At 56.1% G+C, this 23,476-nt stretch overlaps 1 protein-coding gene across 3 annotated transcripts in view; it reads left to right on the top strand.

Annotated features, from left to right (window-relative positions):
* KIAA0556 (KIAA0556 ortholog) overlaps positions 1 to 23,476 on the top strand; it is a 172,712-nt gene that overhangs the window by 141,550 nt on the left and 7,686 nt on the right. For 2 of the 3 annotated variants that reach the window (XM_032328072.1, XM_032328073.1), the window contains exons 17-22: positions 5,028 to 5,753; positions 6,553 to 6,758; positions 9,050 to 9,128; positions 14,773 to 14,950; positions 19,252 to 19,417; positions 22,152 to 22,309. In XM_032328072.1, coding sequence (XP_032183963.1) covers positions 5,028 to 5,753; positions 6,553 to 6,758; positions 9,050 to 9,128; positions 14,773 to 14,950; positions 19,252 to 19,417; positions 22,152 to 22,309 — 1,513 coding nt within the window. The remainder of the gene's footprint in view (positions 1 to 5,027; positions 5,754 to 6,552; positions 6,759 to 9,049; positions 9,129 to 14,772; positions 14,951 to 19,251; positions 19,418 to 22,151; positions 22,310 to 23,476) is intronic. The other variant, XM_032328074.1, reaches the window with a different exon arrangement.

Genomic DNA, 23,476 nt, shown 5'->3' with positions numbered 1-23,476 from the left:
TGTTCCCGTTCCCCATCACCCACCCACACAGGGGCGAGCTCTGAAATCCCTCCGAGGCCCAGTTCCCTGATCTGTGACATGACGCCAGCCACGCCCCTCTCCTGGGAGGGCAGAATGGGAGTCTGCATGGGCAGCATTTGGCACAGCGCCGGCCGCAGGTGGTAACTGCCCGTGATCGTCGCCCCTCCCCCCACTCCCTGATTCTGCCTCTTGGTGTATCTGTGAAGCCATCGCATCTGTTCCCTAGTGAATCCGGTCAGCATCTAGTCTGTTACCGTCCAGAAGACAGACCTCTATGGTCTGCACTCAGCCAGAGTCTACGCTTAGACATGCAGAGACCCCCAAAGTCCCGTAGGGCACGTCCCTCAGACTCAGGGCGTCTTTCCAGGTAAACAGTGGGCTCCCTTCCAGGCAGAGCTTCGCGCACCCCCGCCCCCGCCCCTCTGCCTCCAGGCTCCCCGGCCTTACACATTTCTGCTGCCCATCCCCACTCACCGTGAGACCGGTGTCAGAGAAGAGGGCAGAGCAGAAGAACCGAGAAGCTCTTTGAGGGCAGAGACTGTGTCTCATCTGTATCGGGGTCCCCCAGACCCAGGTGCTCGGCAGGTAGTATGGGCCCTCTGCAGGGTGGGAGGGGTGGTGTAAAGAAGGAACTTCGGTGGCTGGATGCGTGGCACGTTGTGTTAAGCTAGGCTTTCACCCAGGCACGTTACTCAAAATGATTTCATCTTCACGCCAGCCCCATTTGACGATCAAGAAAATGTGAGGCTTAGGTAACTTTCCTCACGTCCTGTGGCCAGAAAGGGTTAGAGCAGGATCTGAACCCAGGCCATCCTGCTCCAGCATCCACACCTTGAACCCAGTGACCCCCCCATTTCCGCAGCCACCCCACCGGGGAGAGCCAGGCAAGCCGGGGCCTTCCTGGTAAACAGACCCACAGAACCTCTGGGACCTTCGAGGTGATGGGTGTTATTCTAACTTGTCCACATTCAGAAGATTTGGTCTCATTTTAATTTCTTTCCAGGCATTTCGCTGCTTGGCTTAATGACACATTGAGAACCGAGCCCTGGAGATTTAATGCTTGTTAAGCCAGTCATGCTAAAAAGGAAAGTTGCTTAGAAATTTTAAATTACCCATTACATAGAGCCAAATCCCACAGCCGTGCCCTTCAGGAAAGCCGCCGGCCGAGCTCTCCAATGATGCTTGTAGAATGAGTGACTGCCTGAGTTCTTCCCTGGGGCCAGAGTCCTGTTGTCACCAAAGGATAGAGCCCAGAAATCCTTTTGTCCAACAAAGCATCTCATTGTAATGTCATCTGCATTTTGGAAGTGTCTGCATCAGGGGTCCGTTGGCTAGAGGTGAATAAAATTGCACCTGCCCCATTCGAGCGCAGGACCTCCAGAGACCAGAGGTGTAGCTGCCCATCGCCCAAAATTGGAAGGGAGAAGCAGAAAGCCAGTGGGCTCCCAGGAGACTTCTCCCAGCCCACTCCCCAGGGCTGCGGGGCTCTGCCTCTGCCACCTTCCCGCACTCTTCTTCATGAGATCCGCTTTCTCTGCTCTGTGCACAGGACAGGAGATGCCCCGTAGCCCAAGAGTGACCTTTCCCCCCAATGGCTCTTGCTCCCAAAGTCTCAGGGAAGACGCTGATTGGCCAAGGTGGTTTAGGTGTCTGCCCCCCGTCCAATCGGCCGCGGCCGGAGGCCAGTGCGCGGTGAACACACGCAGCTCGGTCGCGTCTCCCTGCCTTCATTCTCGTTTCCCGTTTCAGGAGCGATTAGCGTGTGTCTCTCGGTGGCGCCGTTGATTTTTACAAGTTCCTGTTTACCTCCACCAAGGGGTAGTTTCAAGGCTACCTTATACATATAAGTCACCTTATACTAGTATAAGTCATCTTATACTGGCGGCTCCCCTTCCCCCAGACTGTGTCGACTGCAGATTAAAGGACTGGCTTTCTGATGTCCATTCCAAGCATTCCAAGTGGGCAGGAATGTTGATACAGACAAGGCAAAGCTCCTACTCCTGGGGACTGGCAGGTGGTGTGTTCTGCTGCAGACAGAGGGAAACGTGGACCCCCAGCCTGCTCTCACATCCAAGAGGTCCAGGAGAAAGCCTGCACCTCTCTGCTTTCAGAACCCCACATATACATCTCGGGGAGAAAAAATCAGAAAGCAGGCACAGAATGAGAACAGAGTCCTGCCTCTCTCGTCCGCCCAGACCAAGACACACAGGCTGGGTCCCTGACAGACGACGTCTGTTCACTCTCCTCGGCTCACGTACAGACCAACCCAGGCCGTTCATTTCAGTCAATGCGAATCAGATGCCGATAAACTAATGTCATGATGATCCATATGGAAGTTCCTCTGCCAGATGTTAAAGCCTCACACCTGGAGGAAAGGAAGGATCTCCTGGGGTCTTCTTTAATGGCCGATGAGAAGTGGGGAGAGGGGGAAGACAGGTGTACCAGAGCTGGCAGGTGGAGAGGGAGTCCCTCGGCCCCCAGGCCTCAGCCCAGGCGCTACGCAATGGTGATGCCAGCCGTCCATCGCTGGGCTGGCAGACTTGGACTAAGCACATCTGTGCCACACGTTTTATGCCAGGCGCTGGGACACAGCAGGGAGTGGCACAAAGAAGTCCTCCCCGAGGAGGATGGGCCAAGAAGGACCAGCACTTGGAGATCCAAGAGAAGAGCGTAACTGGCAGAGGGCACAGCAAGGCTAGGCAGGAAGAGACTCGTGTCCATGGAACAGAAAGGCCCACACAGTGGAGCTGATCATTAGGGAGAAGGTGTGAGGGGAGGTTAGAGAAGCCAGAAGGACCACACTGAGGGCCAGGTTGGGGGAGGCCGTGGCGAGGAACTAGATGATCTTCATTCCCAGCTAATGGAGACAACAAGCCAGCTGGAGGCGTTGGTGATCAGTTCCCTTTCAGGCACACAGTGGGTATGTCTGCACCTTCGGAGGGGGCTTTGGAACTGAAGGTCGTGGCTAGGAGAGAGAAGCCAGAACTTGACCTAGAAATTGGAGCAGTGCCTACCTGGCAGCCAGGAGCTGGCAGGGTAAGGTCAAGGAGGGAGGGTATTACTGAGAGAGGACCAGATGGGGTCAGGCAGAAGCTCAGGACAGGGCTCCGGCATGGGGAGGCAGGCAGTCGCAGCCATGGAGAGAGCCCAGAAGTGCAAACACTCCTGAGCCGGCAGACAAGAGACTGTCTAATGGAAGAGCTTTGCCTGGGATGTCAAGCAGGAGGACTGAGAAAAAGCTTGAGTACTCAGAGTCATCGTGTACTTGCAGAAAGTCAGCTCAGTGAAGGGTTGTGGGAATTACAGGACTCTTAGGAAGGCAAGGGATGGAAAGCCGCCAGGGGTTTGACTTCAGGCATGGCGGCAACCAGGGGCTCACATGATGTCATCAGGACTCTCTGTCTCCATCTCTTGGCCCACATTCCCTGTGTTGGCTTCATTGTCAGGCAGGCTCCCCCCAAAGTGCAGCAAATCGACCACCTGCACTGCCCACCCACGGCCAACGTCCTGCCACCTGGAGGCGCCAATCGAAGCAGCCCCTTGTCTGTAATTCCTTTCCCAGCCTGGAAGATGCTGTCAGCACTTGCTTAATCTGGATGGTGGGGGGGGGGGGGTGATCCCCAAAAGAAGATCAGGAGAAGGGCAGGTGGGACTTGGGTGGGCCAAACCAGTAACTGCACAACAGGGCCCCAGGTTGCCGGTGTTGAGGGAGGTGGAAGCCCGGAGGGCACGGGGGTGCGGCCACGGGAGGGAGGGAATCGGGCGCAGCTGGAGGAAGCCACGAGATCAGGCCCGGCTTCCTTTTTTCTTTCCGGTAGGAGAGATTTATGCGTGTCTGTAGTGAGAGAGAGCAAGGTGCCCGCGGGGAGGGGGTGATGGAGGGTTCTGGAGAGAGAGGGTAATTGATGGAGCCAGGTCCCCCAGGAGACAGGCGGAAAACGGAGTGTGGGGCACAGTCCAGTATGAAAGGAGGAGAAACAGAACGTCCGTGTCATCAGCTGCCGGTTTTCCAGAATGACCCTCACGTGGCAGTTGGCCGTGGCATGGCTGTGAGGACAGGCCACTGTGGCGGCGCCCGCTGGGGCTTTACTCTTCCACAAGGAGGAGACTGTGGCCTTTCGAGCCACCTCTGAGGGCCAGGCCTGCACTCTCCACGTGCTGGGGATGCAGGCTTCCGTTCTCGAAGCCAGCCTAGCCACGCATAGGGGTACACTCTGACCTGTGTCGTCGGTGTCCCTTCTAGCACTTTCGCCTGATTATAAAATAATACATCTGGAGAACTCAGAAGATCAGGGGACCAAGAAGAAGCTGGAAGTGTTTTCTCTCCACTACCCAGAGAGGAGCGTATTAACACGTCGGCGCACACGGCCCCGGGCCAGGCTCTGCCGCAGCCCAGAGAGCGCGTAGTGGGCTTTTTTCCCCAGAGCGTTCCACCTGCCGTTAGACAGCCTTTGAAAACCCCGTCCGAGTCACATGACGCGACAGCCCCCTGGCCGCCCTGCTGGTGGCTGACTCAGGCATGGCCCCCGCCACCCCTCCACCCCCACCGTCCTGTGAGTCTCTGACATGCAGAATGGCTTCCTGCCAAGGTCCTCAGACAGTAAAAAGGTCTGCCCTTGGCTTGCATGGGGGTGGGGTGGGGTCTCCCTCTCAGAATATCCAAGGTATATTGAAAATTGCTTTGCTTTTGGCAAAACAACCAGATTCTAGACTTGGGTAGCGTCGATTTTTTTTTTTTTTTACCAACCTGAATGTTGGCGTGTGACAGGTGGTCCCAACGGTCCCCAGGCAGGGCAGACGATGAACACCCTGATCCCACCTGTCCAAGGCCCATGGGGCCTCCAGGCATTGTGAGAGAGCCAAGAGCAGCCACCCTGATTTCTAGAATGTCCCCCTTAGAGCGACCCTCACCTAGCTGAGAGCCGCCCCAGTTGGGACCATCCATAAAGGTTCCCTGCTTGCACACAGGCCACTAATGGGGCTTCCCCTGTCCTGTGTTCTTCCAGAAGACACTCAGTCCACCGAGACGCCGCCACGGTCCCGGTGGTGCAGCGAGCAGGAGCATTTGCTGCACGAGTCCTGGGACTCCCTCAGCGCCTTTGACCGCTCCCACCGCGGACGCATCTCCAACATGGAACTGCAGGGGGACATCCTGGACGACTTTCTGCGGCAGCAGAAGGACAGCCGCCGCGGTGACCAGCTGCCCCCAGGGGAGGAGGAGAAGCCGGAGCCCAGGAGAGGGCCGGACGACAGCTCCGCAGAGGCGGACGATGGCAGTGACTTCGAAATCCCCGTCTTGCCTTACGGACGGCGCCTGGTCATTGAAATCAAGTCGACGTGGGGGGACAGGCATTATGTCGGCCTTAACGGAATAGAAATATTCAGTTCCGAGGGGGAGCCGGTGCAGATCGCAAACATCCGTGCGGACCCCCCCGACATCAATGTTTTACCAGCTTACGGGAAGGACCCCCGCGTGGTCAGCAACCTCATCGACGGGGTGAACAGGACCCAGGATGACATGCACGTCTGGCTGGCCCCTTTCACCCTGGGCAAGCCTCACTCCATCTCCATAGACTTCGTGCAGCCTTGCCAAGTCGCCCTGATCCGGATTTGGAACTACAATAAATCTCGGATACATTCCTTCCGTGGCGTGAAGGACATCACCATGCTGTTAGACGCGCAGTGCATCTTTAAAGGAGAAATCGCCAAGGCCTCGGGGACCCTGACGGGAGGTAGAGTATGTCCATAAGAATGTCCCGGAAGCCCCTACCTGCTACCCGCTGAGGCTCTGAGGAGAAACTAGCCGGTGACAGATGGGTCTCTCCTCTTCCTGGGCCTGGCTCACTCCTCGCTTTGTGCAGCGCGGGGGGTGCACCCGCTGATCTCATTTACACACACCCCCCCCCCGCCGGGCACCGGCCTTACTCAGCTTCCCTAGCGCCCGAGTCGGAGAAGGGGGAGTTCTTCTGCAGCGAGTTCTTGAGGGGGGTGCTCCCAGGAGAGCCTCTGGTGCCAGGAGGCGCACCGGGATAGGAACCGGGAGACGCCGGGCCAGGATAGTGGTTGGGGGAGGCTGCGTCTCACCCTGATCCCAAAGGGAGCTCTGGAACAGAAGTTGCAGGATCTGTCCTGCCTTAAGGCAGAGCAGCAGGGCTCCCCAGGTTGGGGGTGTAACTCCCACGCCCTTCCAGGCAAGCCTCCAGCCCTCAGAAAGGGATCAGCAGGCACCTGGGTGGGGCCCCAACAGCATCTGCTAAGTCGCCTCCCCCACACCTAAGAAGCATCTCATTTCCCGACGGATCACAATGACGCTCGTTACGCTAGATCCGTTCATTAGGTCTAAGTGGTTCCTCGGGCATATGAATTTCACTTGCAAGTGCGTAAATAATAACAAGGAAGGCTTCCTAACCCAAATCAGGAGCTGTCCGGTGGGTGGGGACTTACAGCACAGAGAGGTCTGGGTTCCTGCTGTCCAGACCACTGGGATTTGGGGCCAGGTGACTCTTCTTGTCTCTGTGGTATCCCATCCAGCACCAGAGCACTTTGGAGACACCATCTTGTTCACAACCGATGAGCTCATCCTGGAGGCCATATTCTGCTCAGATGAGACATTTGACGTGGACCCGGAGAGCCCCTACAGCTTGCAGAGCGAGGAGACGCCCAGGAGACCCAGCACTGCCGGCAGCGAGGGAGAAGACAGGCCCTACACCCAGGCCGGCCCGTGGGCTGAGGACCGGGTAGGACTGGCAGGGAGGGGAGGCCCCCCCCAGAGAGATTTCTCCTCCTGACTCCGCGTGCAGCGGGCGGAATGAAGATGGATAGCCTTTAAGCTGTTGGTGCTACTGTTTTGACATTTCCCATTTTTCTACTTCATTTTTTGGTCCTCTATGTCATATTTCATTCTCTAATTATGTTTTATTTTTTTATTTTTTTTTTTAAAAGCAAAGTGAAGAAAGTATTCAAATTTTAATCAAAGCTAGGAGAAATCAGTTCTGCGTCGTCTCTGTAATTTAGAGGTTGGTAGTCTCGGGGGAATTTTTGCTTTGGGTTGTGTTTTGATCACTCACTGTTGTTTTTGATGGAGAGGACTAGAAACGCTTTGAATAGGCAGGCTTAGAATTAAAATAATGATCATCTCAGCCCTGGTTTCCCTTACACGTGTGGTGATCCAGGGGTGGAGCTCCATGTTGTCTCGTGTGAACTACCCTTGCAGGTAGAGACCGTCAGTATCCCCATTTAGGAAACCAAGGCTCAGACAGGTTAAGTGACTTGCCCAAGGACACCCAGCGCTACCGCTGTGTGTAACCAGGCTAGAACTTGCATGCAGGACTCCGAAGTGTGTGTTTCTAACTTGATAAAGCAATTTAAAAAAAAAAATACTTATTTGGGAGAGAGAGTGAGAGAGAACATGAGACGGGAGAAGGTCAGAGGGAGACGCAGACTCCCTGCGGAGCTGGGAGCCTGATGCGGGACCCTGGGATCATGACCTGAGCCGAAGGCAGTTGCTTAACCAACTGAGCCACCCAGGCGCCCAATAAAGCAATTTTTTAAGAACTAAAAGACGACCCTTAGGGAAAGGACCCATCCAAGTGAAGGATCAGGAATCTGGAGACCCAGGGCCCCCTTGGATGGCCTTGAGGCCCTAAGGAGAAAGAGGAGATGGTTACAGGGGGTGTGGGAGGGAGTGCGTACAGCTGGAGACCGAAGGTCGGAAGGCAGGGCCTGGCAAGGTCATGAGGCTGTTGGGGTGCAGGTCCCCCGGTGTTCACGGGTGAGAGCCCACAGGGGCCTGGCAGGGTATTGTGCAAGACTGCGGGTCACTGAGCTCCCTGCTTCTCAGGACACACAGGAGTTGTAGTTCATGTTGATAGTTGTCCTGATTTTTCTCGAGAGAAGCCAGAAATCTGGGTTTTTGTGGGAAATGTCCCAATTAAAAACTGTTGGCAACTAAGTGGGAAAGCTCTCAAACCTTCTGTGAGCCCCAGCGCGTCTGTGGTCTGGATTGGATCCATGGGTGTCCAGTCAGGAGCTGACCTTGAAGCCTTTCATGTGCCCAGCCCTTTCCGAATGCTTCTCATGGTCGCTGATCACGTCCAGCCTGTGAGGGACAGGGAGGAATCCTTCAGTCTGTCTCTGAGACAGGGAACCCAAGTTCTCTGGGAGGCTAGTGGCTCACCCCGAGAAAGTGACAGGGCTGGAGCTGCATCCTACCTGTCTGGGTACGCAGCTCAGCGCACCCACCAGGGAGAGATCCCGAAGGCTCTGGGAAGGCAAGGAGGCAGAGAAGGCAGGAGAAGGCACGGGGTGCCAGGCAGCGGCCTCTCCCTGGTGACCCGAGGTTGCTGGGCATCGTGGATCCTCCTGGCAGGCCTTCCTCACCCTTCTCCCCAGGGCCAGGCAAGGAAGGGCCTCAGGGGCCGGGCTGAGGGCACTGTTGTTCCTGGGACCGAAACACCATCCCCACCAAACTCTTGCATCCGGGCAACCATCTTCCCTACCTTTCACTCCTCAGCTTCCTCGTCTGCGACGTCCCAGCTGACAGCGTGGGGTCTGATGAGCCAAATGTATACAGTGCCGTGTGCCGGCCCACGCCGGCTGCCTCTGGATCGGGGCTGCGCCATCCTGGCTTCCCACACCCGTTGGGTTGAGAGCCGCTCTCTGCGGTTGAATCTCCCCTCCTTCCTGCCCTCCGCCCCTCCCCGCCCCCTCCCTCCTTCCTCCGGCTCCCTAGGACGCATCTGTTGGGTCCTTCCCTGTTCCAGAAAATCATCACCTTAGCTGGTGGTGTCAGACTCCTCCCCTACCCGAAAGAGTGGCTGGCGGGGACTCAGACCAGAACGGGGGGTTTCTAGGTCTGCCCATGTTACCCATCCTGGAGTTTCCACAGTGGCAGACAGTGCAAGAAAAGACAGAAGGGGTTACCTGGGGCTCGGGGTGCATAAATCCTTGGGGAGCGTGTCCAGCCAGCTGTGCGGGTATCACTAAAATCACCTCCTTTCCCTCTGCCCCTCCCCCAACCCGCACACAGGTCCTGGAGCTTGAGCCGCCATCCCTTCCGCCTGCCCCCGACGTAACCACGCCAGAGCCAGGCATCTACCACGGGATCTGTGAGTATCCTCTCTGGGGACAGTGTCCAGGGGCAGGAGGACCATCAGGGGCCAGGGGGAGTCATGGCCCACTTGGGGCAGGCATTCCCTTGGACCGTTGGGCAGGTTGTACGTTGTCCAGAGATGCCAAGCCGCGGGAGGAGTGGGGGCTGACACAGCCCTGACTGGGTCCACTGGCCCCGCCAGGTCCGTATCGCTTCAGAGGAGGGCTGCCTCCCTGCAGTCGGCCTTTCCGGAAGGGCACTCAAACTCAGGCCCGTGCGCAGGGAGAGCAGGGCTCTTCCCTGTTCCAGGTGGGGCGGGGGCGGCAGGAAGCCTCGCCCAGGGTGCTGGGTCTTCTGAGAAGACAGAAATCTGGATATTTATGTGAAACCTCCAAATTTTTAAGTGTTGGTGACTAATTTTGTAATATTTTAAAACACCCTATGAGCCAAACAAAACACGTATGTTCAGCCAGCCCGCTGCTAGTTTGTGGCCTCGGAGCAGATCCCATCTGGGCTTCACTGATTCCGTTCCCTCTTCTTTTCCCTGCTGACCCTTCCAGCCAGGTCCTCCCTCCCTCCCTGCGCCGGCCGCCAGCACCTGCGCTGTGTCCGGGGCATCTTCGGGTCCGAGGTCCTGGCTCACTGGTCCCCTTCCCCTTCCTTGTTCAGGAGACTCTGTCGCCCTCTGTTTGCAGTCACACCCGCTGGAGTCCCCTGGGGCGTGCTCTTGAGGGGGGTGGCAGGTGGGCTGGGCAGAGGGAGGGATTGGGCCTCGTGAGTCCCCTCAAGGCCTCTGCCAGCTCTGGAGCTGCAAAGACCCCTTGGAGAGGTCTTGAGTGAGGGGCCCAGGCCTTTCTACGCCCGTATCTACATGTCTCAAGGTTGTGGGCTGTGCCTAGGAGGGGGCAAGGCCAAGGGCGGTGCACCCTGTGAGCCCTCAGCCCTCAACACTCTGCTCCACTGGAGGAATGAGCCCTTCGGTTCCGGGGAGGGGGGCGTGGGACCCGGGCAGTGCCCACAGCATCCTTCACACCCCTCTGGAGGCCTCGCTATCACCTGCCTCCTCCTCCGGAAGCCCACCCATGTAGGAAGGACCCTCTCTCCCTCCCTCACCGCAGGAAGACAGTTTCCCTCTTAGAAGAGGGAAGATGCTGCCTTTGAAGCCGTCCGGCTCCTTACCTTCCAGAACGCGCGCTTTCTTCCTCAGTGACGCCGAGACTGCCGCACAATTGCTAGAACTAGCCTTGGGCAGGCAAGAGCCCGGTGTGGGGCTTGGTTTCACCTCCCGCACACGCACCGCACTGAGGCTTCCCCTGCCCTATCTCCCCGACCACTCAGTTCTTATTCTGTCCAGTGGTGGCCTTGGTGGCTCCCTCCCGCCCTCTGCCCTGTCTCTCTCTCTCTCACCTTCCCTCCCGTTGGGACCCCGTCCGCACAAGAACTCTGTTCCCACTGAGGCCAACAGTGGGCGGGGAATCAGGTCTCCCGGTCCTGGCTTGGATCACGTGCCCATCCATAAACCAATCACCGTGGCTCCCCGCGGTGGGGCGGGGGCAGAGGTGAGATGCTGAACATGGTTTGGCCAGCCTGAGTCAGAGCCCATCCCCAGAGTCCCAGGCGAGGGGTCAGCGCGCCCCGCTACCGCTGTCACGCTCTTGCTGGGGGTGTGAGTGCCCCAGCCAGGGAGGAAAGGGAGGAAGGTTGGCCCGGAAGCCGCCACTGTCCCCTTCATCTGATGATTTCCCCAAAGATGCTGTCTGTAAATGTCCTTCCTGCTGAACCGGCTCTGACCTTTCTCAGCAATGTATTCCAGTCCCTTCGGGAGTGATGGCCAGGAGCAGAGCTCATAGCCCTTTTGGCTGTAAGGAACCCGCGGTGTCTCTGCTTCTCTACTCAGTATTAAGAAGAACCTCCTGACCGAGCCTCTCTCCACGTTTGGACGCGTGTGATTTCCGATTCGCTCTTCTCTGAACCTTTTTGTTCCCCTGTCCCCCCACCCCCACTGTCTCTAAATTCCTAAACCCACTTCACCAGCCTGTGCAAATGGAGAGCACTTTGATAACGTGACCCGGGGGGAACGCGCCGGGGTTGGTAAATATGGCCAATCCTATTAATGTTTTGAAAGGGGATATATGACTTGCTAATTTGCAGATGACACTAATTTTGGGCGTTTTGCAAATATCAGCAGTGATGAATAGGAAAGTAGCTGAGAGAGTTGAAACGTGGGAGAGAAATAACAAAATTAATTTCCATTTATATAAATACTAATTGATACACCAGAGGAAAATGAATACGGAGCGTGAATATGAGCTCAAACAGGAGAGCGGGTGCTTTGGGAGCAACCCCGAATTAGATGTCCTTGCGGCTCCGTGGGCCAGACCAGCAAAGGGGCGGCTGGGGAGAGGCTGGTGGGGGGAGGGGGCGCTCCTGTTTCCCCCCCGGAGGAGGTGACATTTCCCCCTCCTCCAACTCCGTGCACTCTGCGTCTTGGGATCGGTCCCCACAGCCACCCTGTCGCCTGGGTCAGAAACATCGTCTCCTTCTCTCACTTCCGTACAAGCCACTGAGCGTCCCGGCGGTGCCGTCTTCAGAACAGGTCCTGCCTCTGGCCACTTCCCTCCGTTTTCAGAAGGGCCACCCCTTGTCCAGCGCACCTTATATCACAACGGCCCCCTCCCTGGTCTCCCTGGAGAGCCCAACCCCCGACCCAGGTGAGGGGATCGAGTCAGCCCCCTTCTTCAAAGTCTAACCCTCCAGAGGCTCCCCACCGCGGAGAGAAGAAAATCGGGCTTCGTGGCGTGATCTCGGATGCGTCCAGCCCTTCCGGCCTCATTTCCCGCCACTGCTGTCCCTTGGTCATCAGTTTTGTTCCCATCCCGAGCCTGCACCCTCGCCGTCCTCTCTGCCTGGAATGTTCTTCCAGGAATACTGAGGAATAGCAGCCGGGCCTCAGCTCCCACGCTTCCCCTCAGAGATGCCCTCCCTGACCTCCGCTGCTCCCCTCAGTCACCCCCTCCCCATGCCTTCTTGTCTTCATGGCATTCCTTACTCTCTGGAACGATCCTTTGTCTGTTATGGGCTGATTGTCTGTCTTCTCAGCCGTGTCTCCCAGAGATATTCTGCTCTGTGTTGACCCCGGGATCTCCAGGTCCAAGGACAGGGCTTTGTACATAATAGATGATCAATAAATGTCGGCTTACCATTAACTATGAATTGGGTGAAACTCCGTGATCTTACTTGGATTCATTTACCCGTGCTCATCCACTGAATACCTACTGTTTGATCCATCATTGATTTAAAAAGAAAAAAAAAAACTTTTATTGATCATCTATTTTCCAGGTACTGTTCTCGGCTCTGAGGGCTACAGCAGTGCACAGAGGCGACAGAGCTCCTTCCCTCAGGGAGCTTCCATCTTAGGGGAAAAGACAAGAAAACACGGAGGCAAAGGACTGGAGAATACATTGTGGGATAGCGACAAGTGTGGTGATGGAAAATAAAGCAGGGAGGGGGGTGCCATTTGAGCGGAGCGGTCAGGGAAGGCCTCTCTGAGGAGGGGACGTTTGAACGCGGGCTCAGGATGGAAAGGAGTGTATCGGTTAGCTTCTGCCGCAGACCAAACCAACCAAAACCTGAGCAGCTTCAGCCCACCGCTGTTTACTCCACGATGGGCTCATAATTCACTGGCTTGGCTGGGCCCCTCCTGGGCCTGTGCACGGGTCTGGTCTGCTGGCAGATGGGCTGGCGACCGAATGACCTCAGGTGCCTTCTCTCCTGCGTCCAGTGGTCGGGAGGCTGTTGGCCAGGGTGGTGGGGAGACCGGGCACGCCTGGCTCCTTCATGCGGCGGGACCCCCAAGTGTGGCGAGCTGCACCTGCGTGCTTTCCCATTGGCCAAAGCGTGTCACGTGGCCCAGACTGAGGGCGTCTTCTCAGCGGCCTCAGTGAGGGCGTGGACATACGGACTCCGCTTCTGGATGGGAGGAGTGGCAGAGTCACGTTGTAAAGAGTTTGTGGTCATTTTGCATGCCATTGCGGTGGTGAGAAGCTAGGGTGTGGCCCAGTACCATGCTGGTCCCACGTTTCCACTGCCCCCAGGACGCTCTCCAGGACGCCTCAGCACCATGGAGAGCAGAAGGATCAGAGGCTGCGTGACAGAACGTAGGTGGGAAATGACAGGCACATAGGAGAGGAAGCCGAGCTCCAGGAAGACTGGGCGGCTTGGCCTCCCTGGGCTTTTGCCTCTGCTCCTGAGCCCAAGGAGGTGGAGGCCACGTGACTTCCAGGCGGCCTTCTGTGAAAGTTGCCGAGGATGTGAATCTTCTGAACACAAGGCCGCAGGAGGTGCTGAAAGAGGCTCCAGGTTCTCCCAGGGTGGAGAGTTCAGTGGGCTTGGTCCTGCTCTAATGGGACCCCGTAAGGAGAGACAAGTTCTAGCCAAGTATTGGACAGGCCCTGACCAAGGGCTTCATTCGGTTTGAGCTCTCCGGGCAAATGGATGACTCGCCTGGACCGTATTGCCTCAGGACCACAGAGGGTCAGTTCTAGATGGATTCTGATGGACAGGGGTGAGGCAAGGGCAAAAAGATGGGGTTATCATTGTAAAAACGCTTCCTTACTCTGAATCCCGGGAGTCTCGCAGTAGTGCCCAGTGTCTAAAGTGTCCATTTCTGACGTCCTGTATCGACATAGCTGCCCGCGTGCAGTTCCTTATTTAAACATTCCATCTGGACTGAGCTCCTGCTGTGCATCAGGCACTGCGCCGGGCTTTGGGGACACAAAGGTCTAGCAGATCAGATAGAGTTTCTGCCCTCAGGGAGCTCGCCTCTGGCGGGGCAAACAGATGTTTACCAAATGGTCAGAAGATCACGCTGGTGACCAGGGCATGGAAGTTGGTGGCAGGCTGTGGGCGGAGGTTTGATGTGGTCAGAGAAGTCAGAAGGGCTTCCCTGAGGAAGTGAGCTGGGATCTGAAGGGTGAGCACAACGAGGCTACGTGAGTTTGGGCGGGAATAGCGTGGGCAAAGGCCCTGTGACAGGAGAGAGGGATGGAAATAGGAATGACTGAGACTGTCTGGGTGGAGCCGTGCCCCGTGGTGTGAGAGGAGGTCAGACAAGTGGGTGAAGCCAGGTGGACAAGGCCTGCTGGCCGAGCGGCACGGGGAGCCACGCTCGGGTGTGAAGCAGCCGGTTGGGGCAACGCGCTAGACGCAGGAGGGAGGATCCAGTGCTGGGTGCAGGTTGGTTGGTCTGGTTTTAAGGTTGTATTTATCTGAGAGAGACAGAGGGAAGAAGAATGAGCGGGGGGGGCAGCGGGGGAGCGAGAAGCTGACCCCCGCTGAGCAGGGAGCCCAACGCAGGGCTCGATCCCGGGACCCTGACACCATGACCTGAGACGGGAACCGGCGCTTCACGGACTGAGACGCCCAGGCTCCAGCCCCCACCCCCATGTGCAGGTTTAAACAACACTGGCCCATGCGTCCTGCAGACATTTCCAGAACATCAGCAGTGTCCCGGGCCCAAGGGTCCCTAAGAGAAAAGGGAGAGAGCCTGCCCCGAAGGCACTTTCATCTGAGTCGCGGTTTTCAAGCTGGTAGAACGCAGAGGCCGAAGGTACCTCCTTTCCCGTCTCCACACCCTCTGATGTTCACTCTTCTTCCTACAGGCCTCCAGCTGAATTTCACTGCCTCCTGGGGAGACCCGCACTACCTGGGGCTCACGGGCCTGGAAGTGGTGAGCAAGGATGGCCAGGCCCTGCCCATCAGCCTGCACCAGATCTCTGCCTCTCCCAGAGACCTAAATGACCTCCCCGAGTACACCGATGACTCCCGGACCCTGGACAAGTAAGTGTCTGTGAGAAGCCACCTGCAGACGCCCTCAGAGCCCTCCACTCCCAGCGTGAGCAGCAGGACGCTTCAGCCCCTGAGAGGCGGGGTCGCTCAGGCTCTGTGACTCCAGAATCAAATCTCAAATAGTGATTCCCCATTCTGCCCTCCCCAGCCACCCCGTGAGGTCTGTGGTCTTCCCATTTTATTCACTGATATGTTTTTAAGTAGGCTCCACCCACAGCGTGAAGCCCAACTCGGGGCTTGAACTCACAACCCTGAGACCAACCCCTGAGCTGAGCTCAAGAGTCAGACACTTTAGTGACTCTGCCCCCTCCGGTGTCCCCTGTGACTTCTCATTTTAGAGTCAAGGAAAACCAAGGCTTGGGAAAGGGAGGTGACCCCCCACCCCCAAAGGCCCCACGGCCAGAGGCAGGCAGGGTTCCCCTGCTCCCAGACACAGCCGTGCTTTGTGTGTTCTCCACCATGCTCAGTGTAGGGCCCGGAACGCCAGCTCTGCACCTGACCATGAGCAGCCCCACTTCGGGGGCTGAAAGCTTGCCATTGCTCGAGGTTGGAGGGGATGGCTCTGGAAGTGTCCATGGGTGCTTTCCTCCGCTTCTGTCTGATTGTATCAGCCCAGACTGGGGCCAGTCAATAAGACAAACCTGGGACAGGCACCGGCCCCCTGCTCAGGACAGCTGCCGGGCCTGCGCTCTGCCTGGAGTTGTAAACAGCAGGAGCCTGGAGGGGTCAGAAGGATGAGTGTCCCAGTCCTGGCTCTGCCCCTTGCCGGCTAGTAAGTTTCTTAACCTCTCCAACTACGATAGTAATGATAATAAAATTATAGTGCTATTCCTGGAGCCCCGACACTGGGGCTACACTAAGCACGTTACGTTTATGCCTTAAACAACCCTAAGAGGCCATCCCCTTTACAAATGAAACTGAGCTACCGAGAGATTAAAAACTGGCCAGAAGTCACCCAGACTCGTTCTGAGGGTCAGAGTCATCTGAGTGGATGTCTGTGGGAGACCTGTGCACGCAACCACGGACTTCCACTGGTTTCCCTGCCTCACTTGCCTTATCAGTAGGAGGGGACAGTAAGTCCCCTGGCGGGAGGGCAGGGAGGGAATGGCCACACCACAGCTGCACTGCCAGCTTGGCCCAGAGCGCCGCCGTCAATGGTACACTCCTTCCTGCTTTCCCATCGGGGGCCCCTTAACCTCACGCCTGCTGTCCATGTCTGCTCATGAACCACTCAACACCCCAAAAGCAGATCACCCATATACTTAGGCCTGGAGCCCGCTGGGTCAGCTCCCGCTACAAAAGTGATCCGCACACAGCCGGCCCCGCTTGTTCATCCACACCCCCCACTTCCCAAACCCCTCCCCCCAGATGATGTGAGCACAGCAGCTCCCAAGCCTGATAGCCCTTCACCTCTACACGGTTTGGCGGGTAGCTCGAAACAATAAGGACTTTAAAGAGAACGTGTCAGTACTGTTGTTACACTCAAAAAAATTAATGGTGAGTCCCTAAATTAGTAGACACCCAGCATGTTCCTGTTTCCCTGAAAGCCGCCTTCTCATCTTCCTTTTTTAAGTTTGTTTCTTATATTGAGATCCAGAAAAGGCCCTATGTTGTGATTGGTTGGCTTGAGGTCCAGATAAGGTCCATGTGTTGTGATTGGTTGGTTTGAGATCCAGATAAGGTCCATACATTGTGATTGGTTAGGTTGAGGTCCAGAAAAGGCCCAGACATTGTGATTGGTTGGCTTGAGGCCCAGATAAGGTCCGTACATTGTGATTGGTTGGTTTGAGGTCCAGATAAGGTCCATACATTGTGACTGGTCGGGTTCAGATCTAGATAAGGTCCCTATGCTATGATTCTTTGGTAGATCTCTTACGCTTTTTATAACCTCCAGGTTCCCTTCCATCTTTCTTCATTTTTTTGTTATGAATTATCTCTTAAAGAAATACTTGTTTGCCCTATAGAGTCTGGATTTTCCTGGTTGCATCTCCATGGTATTATCTAACCTGTTCCTCAGGCCCCTGTATGTCTTGTAAATTGTTCATTAGATCTAGCCATCTGATCAGATTGAGGTTTGACCACTGGGGCAAGATATGACATGGTGTGGGTGTCACTGCAACTTCCCATCAGAACATATAGAGTGTCTGGTGGTGAAGCTTTTCGTGACATTGGTGGTCAGTGCTCAGTGGCTAGATCCACTTGGTTACAAGATGGTGGGGCACTGAGCCTGTCACTCTTTTTTTCACCGATAAAGAAAAATTTTTCTTCAATTATTTGGTTACTCTGCAGTACAGTGCAAATAGGAAAGGCAGTCTACATGCTTGGTTCTTTCCCTTTATTTTTTAGTTTGCAAAAATCAAAAAATTGTTTCCCTAGCATACTTTAAAAGGTTTGCATTTGGTTACCATAAATCATGAATTTAAACAGACTGTGAAGGGTCTCAATTTATTGCAATTTTAACTTACAGTTGCTTTTAGATACCGAGAGCGCTTGGATCCTTTTTTAAAATAGTAGTCTGTGACAGCTCTCCTGCTTTCTGATGTCACAAGACATTCCAGGCTCCCTTTGTATATTTCTTATCCCAGATGTGGAATCAGCCATTTTTCCCAAGAAGCCTTGGTTCCTTTTAGTGTGAAATGGTATTTAGAGACCATAATCGAGCCCCTAGAGATGCTCATTGTTACTGGATTGGTCACAGTTTCTAGGCTTTTCTGTGGACAGACCTGGGAAGTATCATGTAGATATTCTTAGTGGTGTCTGTAGGCACTTCCCTTCACTATCAACTATAAACACTTTGACAACTCTCTCTACTTTCAGAATTGGGTAGCATTTTTGTATGGAGACAGCCCCATGTCTAGGACACAGGGGTAATTGCTTTTAGAAGGAAGTAGAAGGTTCTCCAGTGGACCTAATTCCACAAACACCTCCGTTTTAAATTGCTGAATTTCCTCAGTTTTAAGATGCCAGCAATTGTAAGACACACCATCCATCAATTTAATAACAGCCTTTTAGAGAAAAAAAAAGAAACATTACCTCCATGGATGAACACTTAGATTGTAAGATTTATTCCAAATCCTGAACTTAAAGATGTAAAAAGAAAAAATAAAGTTTATTTTTAAATCTAGAAATTCCTCCTGGCACGGCAGCCTCAAAGTCACCAGGAAATTAGGAGGGAGTCGGGGGAAGGGTTATCCAAGAGGCTGAGAGCTGGGCCCCTCTGTTCCTGGGGTCTGGGCTGCGGTGTGCTGAGCAGTTCAGGGCAGTCCGTGGCGGGACAGCTTTGGGACAGACACGGGCCACGTTGAGAAGGATGAGGCAGGTTGTTCAGAACAGGAGAACCAGAAACTGGCCAGGATAGGAGTGCAACGCGGGCCAGGGGATGAGTTCGTTCAGAACAGTGGCGAAGAACACAAGGGTGCTAGGGGAGAACACTCCCCTCCTAAGGACGGGGAGGGTGCTTCCCTGCGCTGTCGAGACTGCATGGTTACGGCCAGCCCAGCTGCCCACAGACACACCTCCCCCTTCTCGTGCTTTTCCCACACCAAGAGCTGCCAAGTTCGCTCTAGTGCCTTAGCATCTCTCTCACAGGGCACCAGAAGGAAGGAGTCGAATTCTTCCAAAATGTACCATGGAGCCAGTAGAGCCTTTTACGGAAAGTTTGGAAAGTAGAGAAAAGCATCCAGCTCGGTCCCCTCTGACACGAATGTGTTTTTCACTTCTTCACCATCCCTCCTGGCCACCGTCGTCGTCTTCCAGCAGTGAAATCATGTTCCACTTCACTGCTCGTCCTCACGGTTATCATATGAACAACTGTGCGGGTTTACTTAACCCTTTGTTTTACTCAACCACTTGGGGGTTTTTTTGGTTGTTGGGTTTTTTTTTTTCCTTTTATGCTAATATAAATAAACAGCACTGTAATGAATATCTTTGTGCAGAGAGCCTTTCCCACAAATATTCCTTAGAGGAAAACAATTCCAGAAACGAGATTGCCGGGTTAGAAGGTCCTGAAGGATGACACATGTCCCCCCTTTATTTTAAACCTGATGATCGCTTTGCCGCACTTTAAACAGCACCGACTGTTAAAAGACTTTATTTTGTCTGATTTTACAGATGAGACATGGCGCCTCAGGGTGACTATAATGAGTCCCACCTCCGTTTAACAAGCCCAATGTGTCCAGGCTCATACCAGGCAGGGTGCAGGGGGCTGTAAGCGGGTGTAGACCCCTCGCTCTGGTTTCTCCCACAGGTCGTGGCTGAGCCCCACCTCACCGCTCCCTTCCCGCTATTTGCAGGTTAATCGACGGAGCCAACATCACCATGGAGGATGAGCATATGTGGCTCATCCCGTTCTCGCCTGGCCTGGACCACGTGGTCACGATCCGCTTCGACAGAGCCGAAAGCATCGCTGGCCTGCGCTTCTGGAACTACAATAAATCTCCCGAGGACACCTATCGCGGGGTAAGCTGGGGAATAGCAGCCGCGCTCAGTCCACTGTCAGGGAAACGGCGCCTTGATGAATGGCTGGCGTGGCTGCCGGAGAGGCGCATAAATCTTCCAGAACTTTCCAAATGGAGCTGGGGGGTTACAGCCAGGGAGAGAGCGCCTTGCTCTTTGTTCCTCCTGCCAACAGCAAAGGTGGGCTCAAGAGCCCAGGGCGGACTTGGGACACGGAAGCACTGGGGATTGGGGGGTCCTCAGCAGGCCCAGCCCCCGAACTGTAGTGGTGGGTTGGGGCTCTGGTGTTCATTGAGCACTTTGGGGGCCAGGCCCTGAGCTGCAGGCTCTGCACCCATTCTTTTCAGGGGACCCTCACTCCAGCTTCTGGGAAGCAGATGTATACTCTCTTTTAGAGTCTTAAAAACTGGGGTTCAGAACAGTACGTTCACCCATCCCAAGGTCACACAGCGAGAGCCCCAGTGCACATCTGCTGGGCTGGGCGCCCGCGCTCCAGTTCCGTACCTCGTTCTCCCGCTTCTGGGTGTGACAAAGCAGGCATCTTGCCACACTGTGGGAAGAGAACACCAGAAGTGCCCTTAGCATGGGCCCTTCTGTCCTTGTGACTATGGACTGTGATATGCTCGTCCCCTCCCCACTACAACCCAGAAGTGATGGTGACAATGTCCCCTAAGATAGAGCTGTGCCGTTGGGGCCCTGAAGTCCTAAGGCGCTGGTCTGAATCCCCGCTCCAACCCCAGCCAGCCGTGTGACCTTTGGCCAGTGGCCTGCTTCCCCTGCATCTCCGTTTCCCCGTGTGTAAAGTGAGGAGGATGAGGATGATAACCTGCCTGGGGAAGGTGGTCGACCTCCTCTGCCACACGGACGTTAACAGAGCCAGGCCTCCATCCCGGGAGCCCCGGTGTGGCTCTCCACCATGCCTGTGCCACGTCATTTCTCTGTGGGCCCCGTAGAACCATGGGGGGTTGCCAGCGTGGAGTTGGTGGCCCCAGGCGCTCACCTTCTGGGGCGACAGCCCCTCGGACTGTACAGATCCTCCTGGGCCGCACTGGCGTCTCCCGGAGCGTGCTGTCAGATCAGCGCGTTTAGAAAGGCAGATAGATTGGCATTAAGAAAACATTCTCCGGGCTCAGCTCGTGCCTCTGGGCCCATATCTTCCGTTGAGCAAATCGGTCCTTCCAGATAAGGCTCCGTGACCTGGATTTGCTGCCTGGAAATCTTGGACCCAAAGCCCTGCTTCCAAGGCCTGGCCGCCATCCGCGTGGGCAAGCGGGTGACAAGTGGCCACAGTGGGAAGGAGGAGGCAGGGAGATGGGCGGAGTCTGGCGGGGGGTGGGGAAGATCCCGGAGTACAGCGGATGGAAACTCTGCGTCTCCCCAGGAAAACGCCTCGGGCACCTGTGTCCCCCAAGGCCCCGTGGATGCCCTGGGGACTGGTCCCTGGCGTGTGGTTAGAGCCGGGCCTTGCACGTTGGAGATGGGCTTCAGATCCCTGCGGCGGGTCCTTGGGCAAATTGCTTAGCGTCTTTGGACTCCTGGTTTCCATGGCTGCAGGATGGAGGCAGTAATAGAAACCCTGTCCGAGGGAATAAACAGGCGTGGGGAAGTCGGGCCCTTCCTAGAGGTGGGGGTCGTCCTGGAGGGGGCCTTCCGGGCCTCCACTGTGACGCCCAGCTTCCAGCTAGCTCCACACCCAGCTGCAGAAGGACCTCCTCTTTGGAGGCGAGCCCGTGAAACCGCAGGAGTCCCGCTGATTGGTCTGGTCCGGTTCCATGTCCCTGGTCCAATCATACGACCAGCGGGTGACAGTTCTGTTCATCCGGTCCAGCCCTTGGGCCAGGGTCTGAACCCACCTGAGCCAAGCCTGGTGGAGAGATGTAGGAACAGCCTTTTGGTCCCCATATCCAGCCTTGCCTGAAGCCACTTACCCTACACTTTTCAGGCTTACGTGCCCTGTGACCGGCAGCCATGAGGAGGGCCCCCAAAACGCTGAAGGAATGAAGGGCTCGGGGGCACATTCGTTATCAGTGGGACCCAGGGCAGGGCTCTCCTCTACACAGAGGAGCCCTTCTGTGTCTCCCAAAGGTGAAAATCTACCAGTGTGGTCAGCAGTCGGGCCCACGTTGCGCACCGTGAAGATGTGGGGAGTCCCGATTCCAAAATGCGTTGTCAGAGGGAGAGTGCTGGCCTCCTGCCCGCTCTGCTTACCCACCACCACCACCACCACCCCGCCCCAGGGAAGCCACTCCAGACCCTGCCATTCGGGCTTTGAGATTTACTGGTAGATTCTGGCCTCTAGTTGGTGATATCCGCCCCAGGCCAGCGGAAGACCTTGGCCCAGATCGAACCCATTTGGCAGGCTCTTGGTAAGTGCCTGTGACTCACCAGGCCCCGAGGCAGATCTAGTTGGCCCAGCCAGGGTCTCCGCGGAGGGAGGCCCGAAAGGTTGTACCACCTCAGGCGGCTGAGCCGGGCCACTATGGCAGGGGCCACACCTGCCTGTTCCCCTGCTGTCCGTCCGTCCAGCACACAGCTCAGTACCTGGCACCGAGTGTGGCCCAGCCAGGCGGTCCTGGTCTGAGAGGAAGGCCAGACCACGGGATGTCCCAGGCCTGGGGGCTCCCTGAGGGCTCCCCGTCACGCTCGGACATCCGCCCCAGCCCCATCGGCCCATGCCACTGGCCCGCATGCTGGCTGGCTGCCTTTCTTCAAGCGTGTTCCTCCTTTTGTTTGCCAGGCCAAAATCGTCCACATCTCCCTGGATGGCCTGTGTGTCTCCCCTCCAGAGGGCTTCCTCATCCGGAAGGGGCCGGGCAACTGCCACTTTGATTTCGCTCAAGAAATTCTCTTTGTGGACTACCTGCATGTTCGCCAGCTGCCCCCGCCGGCCCGGAGGTGAGGGCTCGCGGCGTCAGGAGTGTCCTTCCCTGTCCTCCGGCTGCTGGCTTCACGCGTAGCTCTGAAGTCGCTACCCAAAGGTTTTGAAATGATGATCAAACGCGTCGCTTTTCAACCTGGCGGTTTTCTAATGCTCTGCCAGGCGTCCGCGGAAGCCCGCGGGATGAGCCCACCTTGTCTGGGGATGTTTGGGTTCCCCACGGTCTGGAGGGCTTCAGCTCTTTTAATGCTTCGTTGCACCTCCTGCTGGGAAAAGAGGCTCCAGCCTGCGTCCTGTTCCAGAAATGCCCACTGGCCAATTCGGGGAAGGGCCTTCTCTCTTGTTCCCGAGTTCCTGGTTTAGAGAGATTCAAAGAGGAAATGAGAGCCTAACGTGTCGTGGGCGCGCTGGTATTTCTTGGCCCGTCTCAGCTGCATTAAGGTTGTAACGACTTGTAAATGCCACGTTCAGTTTGCTCATTTAACCCCCTCCCCCGCCCCCCACGTCCAAACGCCAGAGGCCAAGCTCACAAAACAAAATGAGTTTCCCTCCACCATGGCTGGGACCGCTTCTTGGAGCCGCACTGGGAACAGCCACGTAATTATAACAGCGCCCTTGAAACTGAAGAAAAACCGGCGAGGCCTGGAGCGTACTGACCGGCCCACGGACCCGGGAGAGAGGCCCCCAGGGAGGAGCGCGCCGGGGTTGAGAACTCTTCCTCCCAAGTGCTAGATCGTTCACAGACGCTTTGCGCTCATCCTTCAGGGAGTCTTCCCACCTGCCCTCTGGGGAAGGGGTTATTCTGCCCATTTTACAGATGCGGGCACTGAGGTCCCTGCGACTGAAGGCCCTTGCTCAGGCTCCCAAAGCAAAGACTGCAGGGTACGTCCCACCTTCCTGCCTCCTCTTCCTGCCGGCCTCCCATCCTGCCCCACGATCCAGCCCCTTTGGTGCTTTCCTACCACAGGGCCTTTGCTCTGGCTGCTCCTCTGCTCGGAAGGTTCAGCTGCGATGCTTTGTGTGGCTGCCTCCTTCTTAGCTCAGGTGCTGGCTCCCTGACCACCCCCTGGGGTAGTCTGCCCCAGCCCCGCACTCCCTCCCGTCCGTCACCCCTGCACGGGTCCCGCTCAGCCGTGGGCACAGCGTGCACTTGCCCTGTTCATGAAAGGGCCAGAGGGCTGGGT

The sequence above is a fragment of the Mustela erminea genome, chromosome 20 (assembly GCF_009829155.1).
Source record: "Mustela erminea isolate mMusErm1 chromosome 20, mMusErm1.Pri, whole genome shotgun sequence".
Lineage (NCBI taxonomy): Eukaryota > Metazoa > Chordata > Mammalia > Carnivora > Mustelidae > Mustela > Mustela erminea.
This window is presented reverse-complemented; position numbering and strand designations above follow the sequence as displayed.